Source organism: Echiichthys vipera, assembly GCF_963691815.1.
Source record: "Echiichthys vipera genome assembly, chromosome: 12".
NCBI classification, from domain to species: Eukaryota; Metazoa; Chordata; class Actinopteri; order Perciformes; family Trachinidae; genus Echiichthys; species Echiichthys vipera.
The window spans coordinates 28,194,283-28,210,833 of record NC_139837.1 but is presented as its reverse complement, the minus strand read 5'-3'; the positions used below and the strand labels follow the sequence as shown (position 1 = coordinate 28,210,833).

The 16,551-nt window shown below is 43.1% G+C and overlaps 1 protein-coding gene across 1 annotated transcript in view; it reads left to right on the top strand.

Annotated features, from left to right (window-relative positions):
- The window catches only part of LOC310954309 (protein phosphatase 1 regulatory subunit 37), a gene marked incomplete at both ends in the record, with an annotated part of 112,460 nt that overhangs the window by 4,575 nt on the left and 91,334 nt on the right, over positions 1 to 16,551 (top strand). Inside the window, one exon of the mRNA XM_083923721.1 lies at positions 8,206 to 8,306. Coding sequence (XP_083779847.1) covers positions 8,206 to 8,306 — 101 coding nt within the window. The remainder of the gene's footprint in view (positions 1 to 8,205; positions 8,307 to 16,551) is intronic.

Here is a 16,551-nt window from a genome sequence, read left to right as displayed (position 1 = left end):
ATCCTCAGCATGGTGTTACAAACATTGAATGACCGGAGCCTCCTCAGGAAATAGAGAGGACTCTGGCCCTTCTTGTAAACAGCCTCAGTGTTCTTGGACCAGTCCAGTTTGTTGTCCAGGTATACTCCAAGGTATTTGTAATCCTGGACAACATCCACAGTCACGCCGTTGATGGAGATGGGTGTGGGGGCAGATTTACTCCTGCGGAAATCCACCTCTAGCTCCTAAGTATTGGTGGCGTTTAGAATCAGGTGATTAGCTGCACACCAGTCGACGAAGGAGTCCACAACGCCCCTGTATTCCTCCTCCTTTCCCTCACTGACACAGCCAACAATTGCAGAATCGTCAGCAAACTTCTGCAGGTGGCAGGACTCAGAGAGGAACTGAAAGTCTGAGGTGTACAGGGTGAACAGAAATGGGGAAAGAACAGTACCCTGTGGAGCTCCAGTGCTGCTGACCACAGTGTCAGACACTCCGTCCTGCAGTCTGACATACTGTGGTCGACCCGTCAAGTAATCCGTAATCCAGGAAACCAGGGGAGGGTCCACCTGCATCGCCGTCAGCTTCCGTCCCAGCAGAGCAGGCCGGATGGTATTGAACACACTGGAGAAGTCCATGAACAAGATTCTCACTGTGGTCCCCGCTCTGTCCAGGTGGGCGCAGGCACGGTTGAGCAGGAAGATGATAGCGTCCTCCACACCTAGTCCCGGCTGGTAGGCAAACTGTAGAGGGTCCAGTGATGAGCTGACCAGGGGCCGAAGAAGTGAAAGGACCAGCCTCTCCAGGGACTTCATCTGGTCTGTAGTCTTCAGAGGTGCTGGGACGCCCTTCTTTGGTACTGGTACCAGGCAGGATGTCTTCCACAGCACAGGGACCTTCTCAAGACTCAGGCTGAGGTTATAGATGTACTGCAGGACTCCACACAGCTGGATCGCACATGTTTTGAGGACCCTCGGGCTGACACCGTCGGGACCTGCTGCCTTGCCTGGGCGGAGTCTGCACAGCTCCTTCCTCACCTGCTCTGCAGTGAAGGTCTATCTGCTGTGTGTGTTGGTTGGGGTGGAGAGAGGAGATGGCGGGGGGGGGGGGACAGGTAGGGCAAAATCAGGAAGGAATTGAGGGGGAGGTGTCAGCAGGGTTGGAGGTTTGGAGGTGGGTGGTTGTGGAGGAGCCGTGGGGGGGTGGTCCAGAGCACTTTCATCAAATCTGTTGAAGAACAGATTCAGCTCATTGGCACGTTCAGTACCACCTCCTACTGTCTGGCTACCAGATGGTTTGTAGCCAGTGATGCTCCTCATGCCCCTCCACAAGTCCTTTAAGTTGTTCTGCTGGAGTTTGTGCTCCAGCTTCCTCCTGTAGGTGTCTTTTCCCTGTTGGAACCTCTCCTTCAGCTCCCTCTGGACCTGCCTCATCTGCTCTCTGTCCCCTTCTCTGAAGGCCCTCTTCTTTGCATTCAGCAGGACCTTGATGTCTCTGGTGACCCACGGCTTGTTATTTGGGAAACAGCATACAGTCACTGTAGGAACAACGCTGTCCACACAGAAATTGATGTATCCTGTTATGCAGTCCGTGAGATCATCAAGGTTCTCCCCATGTGAATTACAGAGCAAATCCCAGTCTGTGAGTTCAAAGCAACCCTGTAAAGCTTCGTCAGTCTCCTGTGATCATCTCCTCACAGTCCTGGTGGTCACAGGAAGCCTCTGGACTTGGGGCTTATACGGGGGCTGCAGGTGGATGAGGTTGTGGTCTGATCTTCCAAGAGGAAAAAGGGGAGTGGAGCTGTAAGCCTCCTTAACATTAGCATACAGCAGGTCCAGTGTCTTGTTTTCCCTGGTGGGACAGTCCACAAACTGCTTGAAAGTGGGCAGTGTTACAGCCAGAGTAATGTGGTTGAAGTCCCCAGATATTGCAATGAATGCGTCTGGGTGCCGTGTCTGAAGTCCCGCGACGACGGTGTGGATGACGTCACTCGCGCGCCGCGTTTGCAGTCGGAGGAATGTAAACAACCAGAATGATCACGTGTGAAACTTCCCTCGGCAGGTAGTATGGCCGAAGACTCACGGCAAGCAGCTCAATGTCCGGGCTACACACACGCTCCTTTACAGTAACGTGTCCAGGATGACACCACATGTTGTTAATAAGAATAGCAAGTCCCCCACCTTTTCTCTTGCCACTCTCACGGTGACTCCTGTCCGCCCGAACAGTCTGAAAGCCGTCCACAGTTACGTTAGAGTCTGGGATGTCCTCGTGGAGCCACGTCTCCGTGAAACACAGCACACTGCTCACACGATAAATCCACTGAGTCTTCACCAGGCCCGCCAGCTCGTCCATCTTATTAGCCAGCGACCTCACGTTCCCCATGGTGATGGAAGGGAGAGATGGTTTGTATCTCCTCTTCTTCACCTGCATGTCTTATATCATTTAACACTCTAAGGTTGCACTCGCACTGTCCATCCGTACCGTGCCCAAACAGGTTTTACGGATAAAGCCTAGCTCGTTTGACCAGTGTGAGTGCAACCACACCGCGCCTAGCCGCGGCCAGCTTGCCAGCCACGGAGTGTTTGCGAGAGGTGGGCTTTTGTAAAGCACGTCTGCACATGTACAAGCACGACCGTGAGCACGTGTACGAGCATGAGCACGAGCACGAGGCCTACGGTGGCTCTGACGACATTTAATGTGCGCCTGTTTGGACATAGAGAAAAAAAAAAAAAAAGACGGACCATCCACGGACATTTAAAACAATGTCGGCGAAAGGTTCACGTTGGTGTGATGCGGAGGTGGAGTGTTTACTGCAGATTTGGTCGGATGAAAATATTCCAAAACAGTTGGACAAGACGCACAAAAACTCCAAGGTCTATGGAAAGATTTGTAAACAAAGCGCCGCATCGCGATGACGTCAATCAATGCATGTGACGTGTTATGGCGTGATGACGTATACACGCAAGAAGCATTTGCGCGAGGCCCAGGCAGTGTGAGTACAAACGGGCCTGGCCAGCGGGGGGAGAGGGAGGGGGGGACAAGTACCCTAAAGCCCGAGGCACAGTAAGGACGGACAGTGTGAGTGCGCCCTAAGAGCTGTTTCTGTCCCATGGTGAGGTTAGAAGCCTGATTGAAATTTGTCAAAAAGTCCATTGGAGTTCAATATGTTGCTGAGTTGATTATAAACCACTTTCTCAACAATCTTGGCTGTAAAGGGAAGATTTGAGACGGGTCTGTAGTTCGTTAAAATGGTGGTATCCAACGTTCTCTTTTTAAAGAGTGGCTTGATGGCAGCTACTTTTAGGGGTTTAGGAGACGTGCCTGATTGAAGTGTGCAATTTATTATTTGCTGCAGATCTGTTTGGACAGAGCTTACAATAGTTTTAAAAAAGTCAGATGGCATTGTGTCAAGACAACATGTTGATGATTTAAGATGCTGAACTGTCTCTTCTACTGTTTTTTGGTCAAGTGTATTAAACTCTGACGTTACAGTTGATTTTAGGGATTGCATCATTGTATTATTTTGCTGATTTGTGTGGATATTTAGCCTCATAGATTTGATTTTTTCATTGAAAAAGCAAGCGAATTTATTGCATTTTTCTGTGGAGGAAAGTCTCCATCTCTTTTGGGAGGGTTGTAAGCTTCGCAACCATAGCAAACACAGAGTGCAAGTGTTGTTGATGTTCTTATTAATCATTTCAGAAAAGTGTTGCTGTCTAGCCTTGAATAAACCATGATTACAATTACAACAAAGATTTGTTTGTAGAGGTCATGAATTTGAAGTTTATTTTTTCTCCATTTATGCTCTGATTTCCTGCAGTCTGTTTTCAGAGCCTTTACCATCAGTGTTCCCTCATAGTGTTCTCTGTCAGGTCAAGGTAGTTTATTCGGTGCAATGGTATCAATGACATTTGAGATTTTGCAGTTGAAATTATCCCGGAGTTCATCAACTGTCTCTGCAGTCACATTTGGTGACATTGCTATAGCCGCCCTAAATGTAACACTGGTAGTCTCATATATGTACCATTTCTTAACAGACACAGAGGTTAACTGAAAGATTGGAGCTGCCTGTAAGTCAAAGAACACACAGAACTGATCAGAAAGAGCAAAGTCCTTGATATCAACACCTCTAGAGATATCCAGAGCACGACTTTGAGTGTGTGTGGGCCCTTTCACATTATGGAAGAGGCCAAAAATGTCAAGAAGAGAACAAAGTTCTTTGGCATTTGTGTCCATGTTATTGTCTATGTGAATGTTTGGTGACTTTTGGTTGAGGATTGTTTTCGAGGTGGGAGGGTGTGGACTGTGTAGGTTAATGGGGGAAAATATGAGATCTTGGCGTGGTGTTAGTTGGGTTCCAGTATTGACAAGGCTCTTCATCCTGTTGAGGAAATCCAGAAATGGGGAGTCAAGACTAAAGTGAAAATGCAGAAATGGGGAGTCAAGGGGAATATGGTCTTGACTCCACATTTCTCACTCTATGGACTGAGATAGAGGAGTTCAACGGCATTACAACACATGCCCAAATGGCTACGTTTCTCCTTGATCGCTAAGATCACTTTCATCTTTACTTAGCTCTAATGGCTAACGGTAACTGTCAGTCAGACTTCTCTGCGGGACCTGACCTCACAGTGTCAGGACCTGACAGACCTGAAGCCTCCGTTAGTGACACGCTGTAAACAGACTGTCTCTGCCGTCTGTCTGCAGCACCCGAGCCAAGTGACAGCAGAAATTTACTAAACCAAAATAGTTTTCATGTCGGCCACATTGGAAGAAATCAACAGTGTTTAACTGATTCATTGACTTTGTTTCTCCTCCCAGCGCATCGAGTGAGGCAGCAGATGACACACAGACAGGTGACTGATCTGATCAGACAGTGTAGATACGGTTAATATGTTTAAAACACATATACAGACTGATCTGATCAGTCAGTGTAGATACAGTTAATATGTTTAAAACACATATACAGACTGATCTGATCAGTCAGTGTAGATACGGTTCATATGTTTAAAACACATTTACAGACTGATCTGATCAGTCAGTGTAAATACGGTTCATTTGTTAAAACACATACAGACTGATCTGATCAGTCAGTGTAGATACGGTTCATCTGTTTAAAACACATGTACAGACTGATCTGATCAGTCAGTGTAAATACGGTTCATATAATTAAAACACATAAACAGACTAATCTGATCAGTCACTGTAGATACGGTTCATATGTTTAAAACACATATACAGACTGATCTGATCAGTCAGTGTAGATGCGGTTCATCTGTTTAAAACACATGTACAGACTAATCTGAACAGTCAGTGTTGATACGGTTCATATGTTTAAAATACATATACAGACTGATCTGATCAGTCAGTGTAGATACGGTTCATATGTTAAAACACATGGACAGACTAATCTGATCAGTCAGTGTAGATACGGTTCATATGTTTAAAACACATATACAGACTGATCTGATCCGTCAGTGTCGATACGGTTCATATGTTAAAAACACATAAACAGACTGATCTAATCAGTCAGTGTAGATACGGTTCATATGTTTAAACACATAAACAAACTGATCTGATCAGTCAGTGTTTTTTAGACGGCCCCCCCGCAGTGGACCAGGATGGGCGGATGTTATACTTAACCTCCGTGAGTACTGTAGGCTACACCGTGGCTAACACAAGTACTATGCAAAAACACCTGCAGCTCCACCACAGCTCTCTGCCAAAATCAACCCACTATAAAAAAAATACTGACATTTTAATAGTGTCTCTCTCGTCTCAACGCAGCAGCACTGTTGTTGTTATGTGACGCTGTGGGGTCAGAGGTCAGAAGTGGGGCTATGACGGCATCGTTTAACAAAGTATGAGGTTTCACCGTCCAGACGACAACGCCATGGGGGCGATTTTCAAATCTTCCCACTCTGGGACCCTGTTTCTAAAGATCCAGTTTTCAGGCTCCGATAACGCAGGCTGCTGCGGATGGTTGGCCAAAACCAGACTAAAGTTGTGTGGTTACAGGAAAATGCAACTCCATGTGGACGGGCCCTAAGAACTATGAGTATTGATGTGTATATTCTAAAGATTATTCTTGCCAAAACTGGCAAAACTTCAGTACTAATGCTATTGGACCTCAGTGCTGCATTTGACACTGTCGACCACTCAATACTTTTGGACAGGTTGGAAAACTGGGTGGGGCTCTCAGGCACAGTCCTAAACTGGTTCAAGTCATATCTACAAGATAGGAACTATTTTGTTTCCATTGGCGACTTTGTATCAGAACAAACCAACGTAACGTGTGGAGTCCCCCAAGGTTCAATCTTGGGGCCGACTTTATTTAATATCTATATGCTCCCACTAGGACAAATCATGCAAAATAATAACATTGACCACCATTGCTATGCCGATGACACCCAAATCTATGTAGCGCTATCACCAAATGACTATCGCCCCATAGATCTTCTGTGCCAGTGCATTGAGCAGGTCAAACACTGGATGTGCCAAAATTTCCTTCAACTAAATGAGGATAAAACTGAGATAATTGTTTTTGGTGCTAAGAAAGAAAGGTCTAAAGTCATCCAACACCTTCAATCACTGTCCCTGAAAACCTCAAATAAAGCCAGAAATCTTGGGGTTATTATGGATTCTGATTTACATTTCAACAGTCACATCAAATCAGTAACAAAATCGGCCTACTATCACCTTAAAAATGTAACAAGACTTAGAGGGCTCATGTCAGCTCAAGACTTAGAAAAACTTGTCCATGCCTTTATAACCAGTAGGCTAGACTACTGTAACGGTCTCCTTGCAGGTCTTCCCAAAAAAACTGTCAGGCAGCTACAGCTCGTTCAGAACGCTGCTGCTAGAGTTCTAACAAAGACCAAAAAATGTGAGCACATTACACCAATTCTTAAATCATTACACTGGCTTCCTGTAGGTCAGAGAATTGATTTCAAAATCCTCCTGCTCACATATAAATCACTTCATGGTCTAGGGCCGAGGTATATCACTGATATGCTCCCACTACATAAGCCTTCTAGATCACTAAGATCCTCTGAGACCAATCTGTTAGTGGTTCACAGAGTAAACTCAAATCAAGGGAAAGCATCTTTCAGTCATTATGCAACAAACAGCTGGAATAAACTTCCTGAAGATTTGAGACTTTCACCCACTCTGACCACTTTTAAAACTAGACTGAAAACTTTTATGTTCACCTTAGCTTTCTGCTAAATCTTGGCACTTTTAACGTCCGCACTGTTTTGATTATTGTCTATGTTTTTATTCTCTTTGTCTTCCTGTAATGCATTTGAATTCATGACATGTTGTGCTGTGAAGCACTTTGAGTCTGCCTTGTGTATGAAAAGTGCTATACAAATAAAGCTGCCTTGCCTTGCCTTGCCACCATGAGGGATGCACTGGTGCAGATACCTGTACTTTTGTTGTCTAAACCTAACCATGTAGTTTTGGTTTGACTTAGAATACAGAATGGAAGCAGGTGGAGACAGGGGGAGTGTATCTATGTTCCCCAGCACGATTCTCATATGGCTCATTAATCAGACCTTTACAAAGGGTTTTATGTTCTCGAAATACAATGTGTCCATCAGTGATCTTTAGAGCTACTATGTTTATTTTTGAACTTTGAACAGAGTCAGGCTATAGCTGCTATTCACCTCCTAATTTAGAAAAAACGGTCCTCCTTAAAAAACAACAGATTATTTTTTTTATCCTTTAATAAAGATATAAATAAATACAAAATACTGTGATCCACTGTTTATTTAATTCCTTCCAACAGCTAGTTCTCCTGACCTAGAGTCACGGCTAAATTTGAACTTCAAAAGGCTGTCCAGGGCTTTATTTCTCTTTTCTCATCTCTAAAATGTATTCAGCTAAAATGTTTGAAATGTAATCCAGCTTTATAAAGATGCACAGGGATCAAATGTTTAAATGTTTCCATCATAAATCTTCTGTAGTCTCTCACATCTGGAATGTCCTGTCCCATAAGGATATGGTTGATAAACCTAGATGCCTGATTGGTTGATTTATTTTTCAGACAGACATTTGTGTCCTTCTCACTGACTGTCATCTTCCTTGTAGTAGACACACACTCAGACAACGGCACATTTACCGTATGGCATTTCTTAGCCCCTTAAGCACTTTTGAATGGTTTCTTGTGGCTCACTGGGACACAGAGACATTAAAGCAGTGACTAATTGTATTTTTCTATTTTAGCTGACAGCTGCCTCACCTTGACAGAGGTAATAGTAGCATACCAGCAGAGCTGCAGCAGACACCAGGTCCAACCCAGAGCGCACGTCCTGCATCAGCTCCAGGTACACAGCTTTACATATCACTGTTAGTCTTTGAACATGTCATCAAACAGCAGGAGGCAAGTCTTCCTTTCTACTGTTGTAGGTTGAATTTCTGTGGGTGGTGCTGTTTTCAGTGGCTATTACTGCTCATTTTGCAGTGAAGTTACTGTATTTCCCAAAATGGTGCCAAACTGTGTATCCCTGAAGAAGTACAGTAACTGCAAGGGAATGTTTTAACTTAAAGTGAAATTCTGGCGTAAAATCATTCCAGGGTCTTTTCTGGCTAGTCATCAAATCAACCATCTAGACTTTTTTTTTTCCGGGAGAGTCGCTAACAGCTGAATGTGGCTAACACAGATTAGCTCGGGGCAGTACGGTGACAGCATTCAAACGTCTTTTTTAACCACTAATAATGCTCTAAATAACAGCAAACCTCTGCAGTAGCATGAAAAGAGTCCTTACACAGAAAACAAAGCAACAACAAAGTAGTTAGAGAACCCAGAGTTTATTAAAGAATGTTTTAAAGACTTACCTACTGGCCCCTGTACCAGCTCCTCTCATAGTAAAGTCCATTCAAGTGGATTAGCAAAGTCAATCCAAAAGGAAGGAGCCCGTGTCAAAAGAGAAGATTTCAACAATGTTTTCTTCTATATGATTCAAAAATGAATAGGAAGTGTAGAGGCCACAGCTTTGAATGACTTCAGCACATCTGCGGAGGTCAAAGGTGAACCATAATGTGGGTCTGTAAACTGTTCCAAGGGGTAGTCTGAGTATGAGTCACTGCTGGCCTTTGTTTCCTTGTCCCTAATAAATGTGTTGAACCTGGGGAATTGTTTACAACATGTCTGATCCTCTTACTGCTTGCATTTCTTGCTTTGTCGAACCCATTATGTTCTAGCGTTTGGAAAGTTTGTGAGTGTGTTATAATGACTCTGCAGAAATATATCTGTAGTAATAAACCGAAGTTCTCCTTTGAGTTCTGGTAGATGTATAAAAGCCCTATTTCATTTAGTTTTCACCAATCTGATTCTTCTCTTGTGTTGCTGTGAACCTGAACCCATAACCATTTTAATTAGTGACAATAGATCCTCTTGCTAGAGGTCTAAACTCCCAACGGGGATGAAATATTGTTGTTGCTGTTCATCTTTCAACATCAGCAACTCTGCTCTTCAAATACCTGTACCATGCAGTGATATTACAGCACTCCAGAAAGGATCAATAATACCATTATAACCTGGTGTGACTCAAGCTTCATGCGCTGTCAGAACATATCCCACTGCAAACTCCAGCTTTTATTAAAACACAGGACCCCTCATGGAACAGCACAAGCTTACAGACACACATGAATACTGATTTTGGAGGAACAACACATACTGTATGCATGCACACTGTGACACATTAAGAGTGTAAACACACTAAAATCCCTTGGATAACCTTTGGTTCCATCAGTCTCAGTCAGACTTATTGCTGCAGAGCGCTAACAGCATCTCCACTTAAAACAAGAGGCTAAGAGCAGGTTCACTGCAGGCTGCAGTTAGTGTGGATGCAAAGATTCACAGCTGTAAACCACCCATGCACAATTAATGTATATGAGTTAACATTGAGGGAGAGGCAATTATTGATGTAAATATCCCTTCAGGCAAATATTTATTGTAACAGAGATTTACCTGATGATAATCTATTTTACGAAGCACCAATGGGCTCCCTCCTTTTGGATTGACTTTAGTAATCCACTTGAATGGACTTTACTGAGAGGAGCTGATACAGGGGCCAGTAGGTAAGTCTTTAAAACACTCTTTTAATAAACTCCGGGTTCACTAACTATGTTATTGGTGCTTTGTTTTCTGTGTAGGAGATTAAGCCTGCTTTTATTATGGCTAGAATATATTAGTCGCTGAATTAACTATGAATTAACTCAATGCGTTAAAATTTAGGATTGATTTTAACTCGGAGTAGGGCACCACACCAAAATAAGACAGGATGTTTATTAAACTTTGGTGAAAGTTTAATACCTATTAGTTATTTAAAGTAATTGATTATTTAATTTTTTATCAGTCTCGTCTTGAACGCGTTAGTTCGTACCACAGCCTTATCAGGGACCAACACTTTCTGCACAGAACGGAAGACTCCCACAACAACGTAAGGTTATAAACATTTATTTGACTACCTAACAAAGAGAATACAGGACAGTGCAAAAAGGGTTAAATGTGGATATAAAAAGCTTAAGACCAGTGTGATTCTATGGGGCTGGTTTATAATATCACTGGTGGATTTAGATTGGCGCTAATTAGCCGGCCAACAGAACTCGGATCAGAATTTATTCGTCACCAACGTTTAACCAAGAGTTGCATTAAAAGGCCAACCTTACTTTGCCGTTGATATTACAGTCGCCCTGGCGTCTTACAGTACCGATGCAGGTTCGTAGGTCCGCGTCCCGGTGTTTGGCGGACCTGAGTTCTGGTTCTGTAGACTGGGTCAGCTGCGCGGTTGGATCGGCGGGCTCGTCTGCTCCCTTCCCGGCTCTTCAGGCGGCCTGCCTCTGGAGGTTGTTTTTGGGTTGACAAAAATGTTCTGACCGGTTCTGAACTAGAGTTTGATGCAATTTGCCGACCGAACAAAAGGGAAAAGATGGCACGAGGGGTTTTACTATACTTAGGAAAAATAAAAACGTGTCGTAGAAACTTATAAAGTTGCGAGGTAAAAATAGATTAATAAACGAAAATACTTGAGTAAGAAACAACGTCTCTTCCTAACTTTGGGTTAACAAAGTTAGACAAAAAAACAAAGGGAACGAAGAGGGGAGAAGAGATAAGTGCAGGAGATGAAGTGACAGAGGGGGTCAGAGGTGCGAAGAGGTGCAGAGGGAAGTTGCAGAGTGAGAGAGACACCTCTGTCTGTTCCTTTATCTCACAGTTGAACGAAAAGGGGGGGGGGGGGGGGGTTTACTATACTTAACCCTTTGGCTCTCAGCGAATCAACTGCTTTTCATGCCGGAATTCTAATTCTAAGATTAAACTATCTTTGGTTGATTTTCCATTATTAAGCTTTCTGATATCCAATTTAACCAAAATCTTTAGGCAGACAGTTTTAACAGATACAGATACTACACATCATCACATTCTCCTATTATTAAAACACAAATTATTTCAGGAATTGGACAGAGACTTTGCACTTCTGAAACCACATAAACATAATCACAACAAGATTCAAAATAATGCATATACTGTTACACACTTGCAATAATGTCTTTGAACAGCCAGTTGTGATGAAACGTCGAACTTTTAACTGTTTTCCAAACTTCTACACAAAGTTCTGTTGTGTAGATTTTATTACTGAAAGTCCCTCTGTCTCCCAACAGAGACTGTCCTCCCGTTCAAGTTGCAGTCATATTTGACGTTGATTTAGGTTAAAGGGGTCCTTCTTTTGGAGTTATGGTTTTTTATTACACTAGGAGGGTTTGAGGTTGTAAACCACACCTTATCTCCTATCGAAACAAGTATGCAAATGTCTTATCTACCGTTGTCTTCCTGCGACGCTGAGCAGACAACCAGACACAAAAAATCCTTAAACAGCAATTCCTCATGAGGTCCTACATCTGTGTAAGGACTCTTCTCATGCTGCTGCAGAGGTTTGCTGTTATTTTGAGCAGTATTAGTGGTTAAAAAAGACGTTTTAATGCCTTCACCGTGCTGCCCTGAGCTAATCACTGCTAAAAAGTCAGCGACTCTCCCGGATTTCTTGGTTAATAGTTGTTACACAAAAAAACTGTCTCAATGGCTTATTTCATGTATGTACAGTAAGACCATGGGATGATTTTGCGCCAGAATTACACATTAAGGTCCCCTCAAGAGACGTTTTAAAGTATAGTTAATACTTTGTTAAAGAGCAGCAATGTGCCCCTGCCTGCTTCCTTTCAGCACCCATGCCTTTCTGTCCCGTTCAGTTTCCATTGTAGCAGCCAATAGTGTTGGGCATTGCAGGTTGCCAGGGTTGTCTGTTGCTGGGTCCAGCTACTGTAGGCTGGCACTGGGTGAAATGCTTTGTTTCTTCTTGATCGGTAATCTAACTTTTATACTTTTTATCTTCATTTAGCTCTAATGGCTAATGCTAACGGCTAACAGTAACTGTCAGTCAAACTCCTCTAATCCTTGTTTTTATGGTGTGATTTGCCGCAGGGGATGGGTTCAAACAGGCTCAAACAGACTCTGGTATCCTGTAGCTACTGGGCCGGGTCTGACCAACCTGGCAACCTGACTGCTGGAATTATTTTTTGTTGTGGACTACAATCTTGAGACACTAGATGGCGGTGCTCTGCTCATTCTCCATATTCAACCCCAACGTTCTGCATAACGGGTGTGGCTGCTTTGGATGACAGGTGACTCTCTCATCCCCTCAGTCCTCGGCCATGTTTGTGCTGATACTGGATACTGATACTGGATATCACTGGATACTATACTGACTGGATGGACGCATGTGTTAGTGCCTTTTGGGGAATTATTCATCTAAATATCAGACTAACATCATGTCTTGATGTGCATGTAATTGGACTAAAGGGCCTTTCAAGACGTGTGAGAAATTCTAGTATTATTTTAATTGTATTTGCATTATTATCTCTCAACAGTCAAGATAATAATCTTGCAGTGTTCTCGACATCAACGTTACATAGAAATTTCAGTCCCTCAAGGACTTAAGTCCATACATCCAGCTTGGTAGCCTTCGCTAGCTTGGTAACTTCCAGACAGACTCCATTCAACCAGCATCAGCTTCAACTCTTTACCCATTTTTGGATTAGCCTGGATCAGGGAGAGCACACGTCACAGTACACTTAGGGTGAAATGACTAGCGATTTATCATCACTGCGCAGACTATGGTTTCAAAATTACATTACATTACGGCAGTGCCCTTATAGAATATTTTCGCTTCACTTTATTTTGAAGACTTACAGGCCCTGTTTAGACGAAGATGACCTAGAAAGGAAATGCAAAAGTGGTGTTGCGTTCTCACTTTTTATTCTGCATTTACACTGCTCTTTGGGGGGAAATCTGCGTTCATACCGTGACACCAAAGTGTGTGAAATTCGATGTAGTATGCACGTCAGGTGGCTAGGTGGTGCTGCCACACAACTCCACCCAGAGCTGGAGCATGCGTGGAAACTTCCTTCTCCTTCTCTCCCTAACAGCGGAGAAGCAGGACGCCGTACAGTGTGACGGGGATCTGCAGCACGGTCTGCAGCCTCCCACCGCCTCGGCTCCACCCAGGACACTTGAATGTCCCACTGATGGAAACAGTCCCACATGGTTGTTGTAGCTTACCTGAACTCTGCACACGGATTTTATGGAAACACGTACGCCACGTGAGCCAGCGTGAGCAGATCAGAGCACCATTTTACCCCTTTACACGCAATCACAACGGTGGAGCATTATTAAGGTTTCCATTCTGGAGGGGAGTTTCACTTTTTGTGTTTTTAAGCTCTAAAAACGCTGTCACAGTCTAAACGAAAGGGACACCTGATATATATTTGATATTTTCGTCGTTTTCTCCTGCAAGCGTTGTCGTGTTAACAGGGCCACAGTTGCGTTGTCTATCTTTATATACAGTCCATGCTCTGTACTGACAGTCCACTCTGCACTGGATGTTTCAGGTTTCTATTCAAGCCTTTGCATATTAGAGTAAGTTAAAGACTTTGATCTGTTCAGTGCACTCTATGAACATGATAAAAACACCAAAACATTTTGTTTAATTAAGCCTAATTATTATTTTCTATTAATTTTCTGCCTATATTAGATGGCATCAGTAAAGAGATGACAGGAAATTAGAAAGTAGTACATGCGTAACGTGGAAAATAAACCGTCTGATATCTTTATTTCTTATTCTCTCTTGATATATAATAAAAAAAGTATCTATATTTGCAAATGTGTTGCTCTCAGAATGTCCAATTCTGCTTAAATGGTACTGATCTCATATCGGTGTATAAATAGCACATATATATCGAAATCACACTTGAATTCAGTCAGTCTCTCTCTCTCTGTCTGTCTCTCTCTCACACACACACAAACACACACGCATATTATCTCTTTCTCCAAAGAAATCAACTTACTTATTCTCTCTTAGCCACACTTGAAACATACACTCTGAAATGTATAATTCATTTTATCTACATACTTACTTTACTTAGACCAGCCATGTTAAAGTATGCTGCTCTCTATCCCCCTTGCATAAATTTTACTTAAGATCAAGGGGAATTATTTGTGGAAAATTAGAGACTTAGCAGTGCTTACATTAAGCTTACAGCCGCTGTATTATCTCGGAGGTGCTAATGAACCCAGATGCATCGGAAACGAATGTAGGTGGTCCTCCTGAAAGAGTAAAATATGTATGGTTAAGCATTAGCTAAGAGGGGCAATATTTAGACCAAAAAGGCTGCATGCAAATTAATCCATAATAAGACGATGCAAAACGAAAAGACGAATGCCTAAAGAGCAAATTTATTAAATTAGGTCTTTTTAGGCGAGGGGGGATTCCCCCGAGGATCAGTGCTCAAGACTATTTAAAGCTTTTTTTTTATTGCACCCTTGGGCCCCTTTGCTCTCCTTTGAAATGTTGTAAGTGGATAAAACAGTATTGCTGTTGGTGACATCTTCATAGGAGTGGTAAACAATAATAGGTTGGAGCCATGCTTAAACTCTCTGATTTCACTGTGCAAACTTTGAAGTCTGTGTATGTCCGCTGTGTGCCTGTTTGGTTCACTCTACGGTTGGAAAGTTAATTGAGATCAAACTCTGGCTCTACATGAGCATGTTTTGGCATGATGGAAGTTATTTATATTCAAATTAAGAAATAACTGTGAAAAGCATTAGGAGCTAATGCAGGTGATACTGTAAAGTCGGCCTCTTGGTTCAACTTTCCCCGTGGAGTGACGGGCAATTCCATTGACTGATCCATCAGTATTTTGATATTTAAGTTCAAGTGAATGAAAACTGAAATGTATCCAAGTGCTTCCACAGATACAAAATAATGACTGGATGTGAAAACAGATTATAGCCATGACAGAGAAGATGTAGACTGAAAGTGAAGCTTATTACAATCCAAAATGTACAAGATTCTGTCCAGACAATATATAAAAATTAGATCTCGCACAGAGCTGTCAATATCAACCACATTCAACTTGATTAAAGCGCCACCTGCTGGTGAACATGTGTCATTTTTGGTGTCGGGCGTACATGCAGGTTCAAAATTTCACCACCATAACTTGTAAGGTGTAGGCTGCAGTATGAGTTTTACCCATGGAAAAAAAAAAAAAAATATATATATATATATATATATATATATAAATAAATCCAAAAAATCCTTGTTAAAACAATAGGGTTCCCTCAGGCTTGGACCCCTAATCAGCACTAAGTAACTCGGTCTCCAGGCTGCCCCCTCTCAGCTTCCCTCCACAGCAAGGTAGTCTAGGTAGCTTCATAGCCTAGCCTTCCCTAGCTTGGAGTGTTGAACCAGGCTTAATTAGGCGTGCCTTGGCTGCACCACTTTGCCCATTTTATAATTAGCAAGGAGCATGACACTGCCAAGATGGCGGCAGCCGAAGCCACTGAGAGCTGCCCACTTTGAGCTTCATTTCGGGTCTTCAGAAACCTATGAGAGACGTCATGGAGACTACTTCCATATTTTATACCATCTATGATGGAGACGTTCATATGTACAGGCACATTTCTACCTACCCAGAGAGTTTCCTCAGCTCTTTGTCATCCTGGTTTACATCCACCCCAGAGCCAACGCAGTCACAGCCACTGAACACATCACAGACTCATTAAACAAACTGGACCACATTTCACCGGACTCTCCCAATTTCATCTTGGGTGATTTCAACCACTGCTACCTGGACAAATCATTAAAAGGTTATCAACCGTATATCACATGCCACACATGCCTGGAGACACTGGACAAGTGCTATGGTTCAGTACCCGACTCATACAGATTTGTCACCCTCCCTCCTCTGGGCTCTGCTGATCACCATGCCATCTTGCTTGCTCCGGCTTACATCTCTGTCATGAGAAGGGTGAAGAAAGTTGTCAAGAACATCAAGCAGTGTACCAACGAAAGCATCATCACACTCCAAGGATGCTTTGAATCCACTGACTGGGACAACCTCCTGGCCCCCTCTGATGACATTAATGAACATGTGGACACTGTCATCTTACATCTCCTTCTGTGTGGACAACATCATCCCCTCAAAAACGGTCACTATCTACCCCAACAACAAACC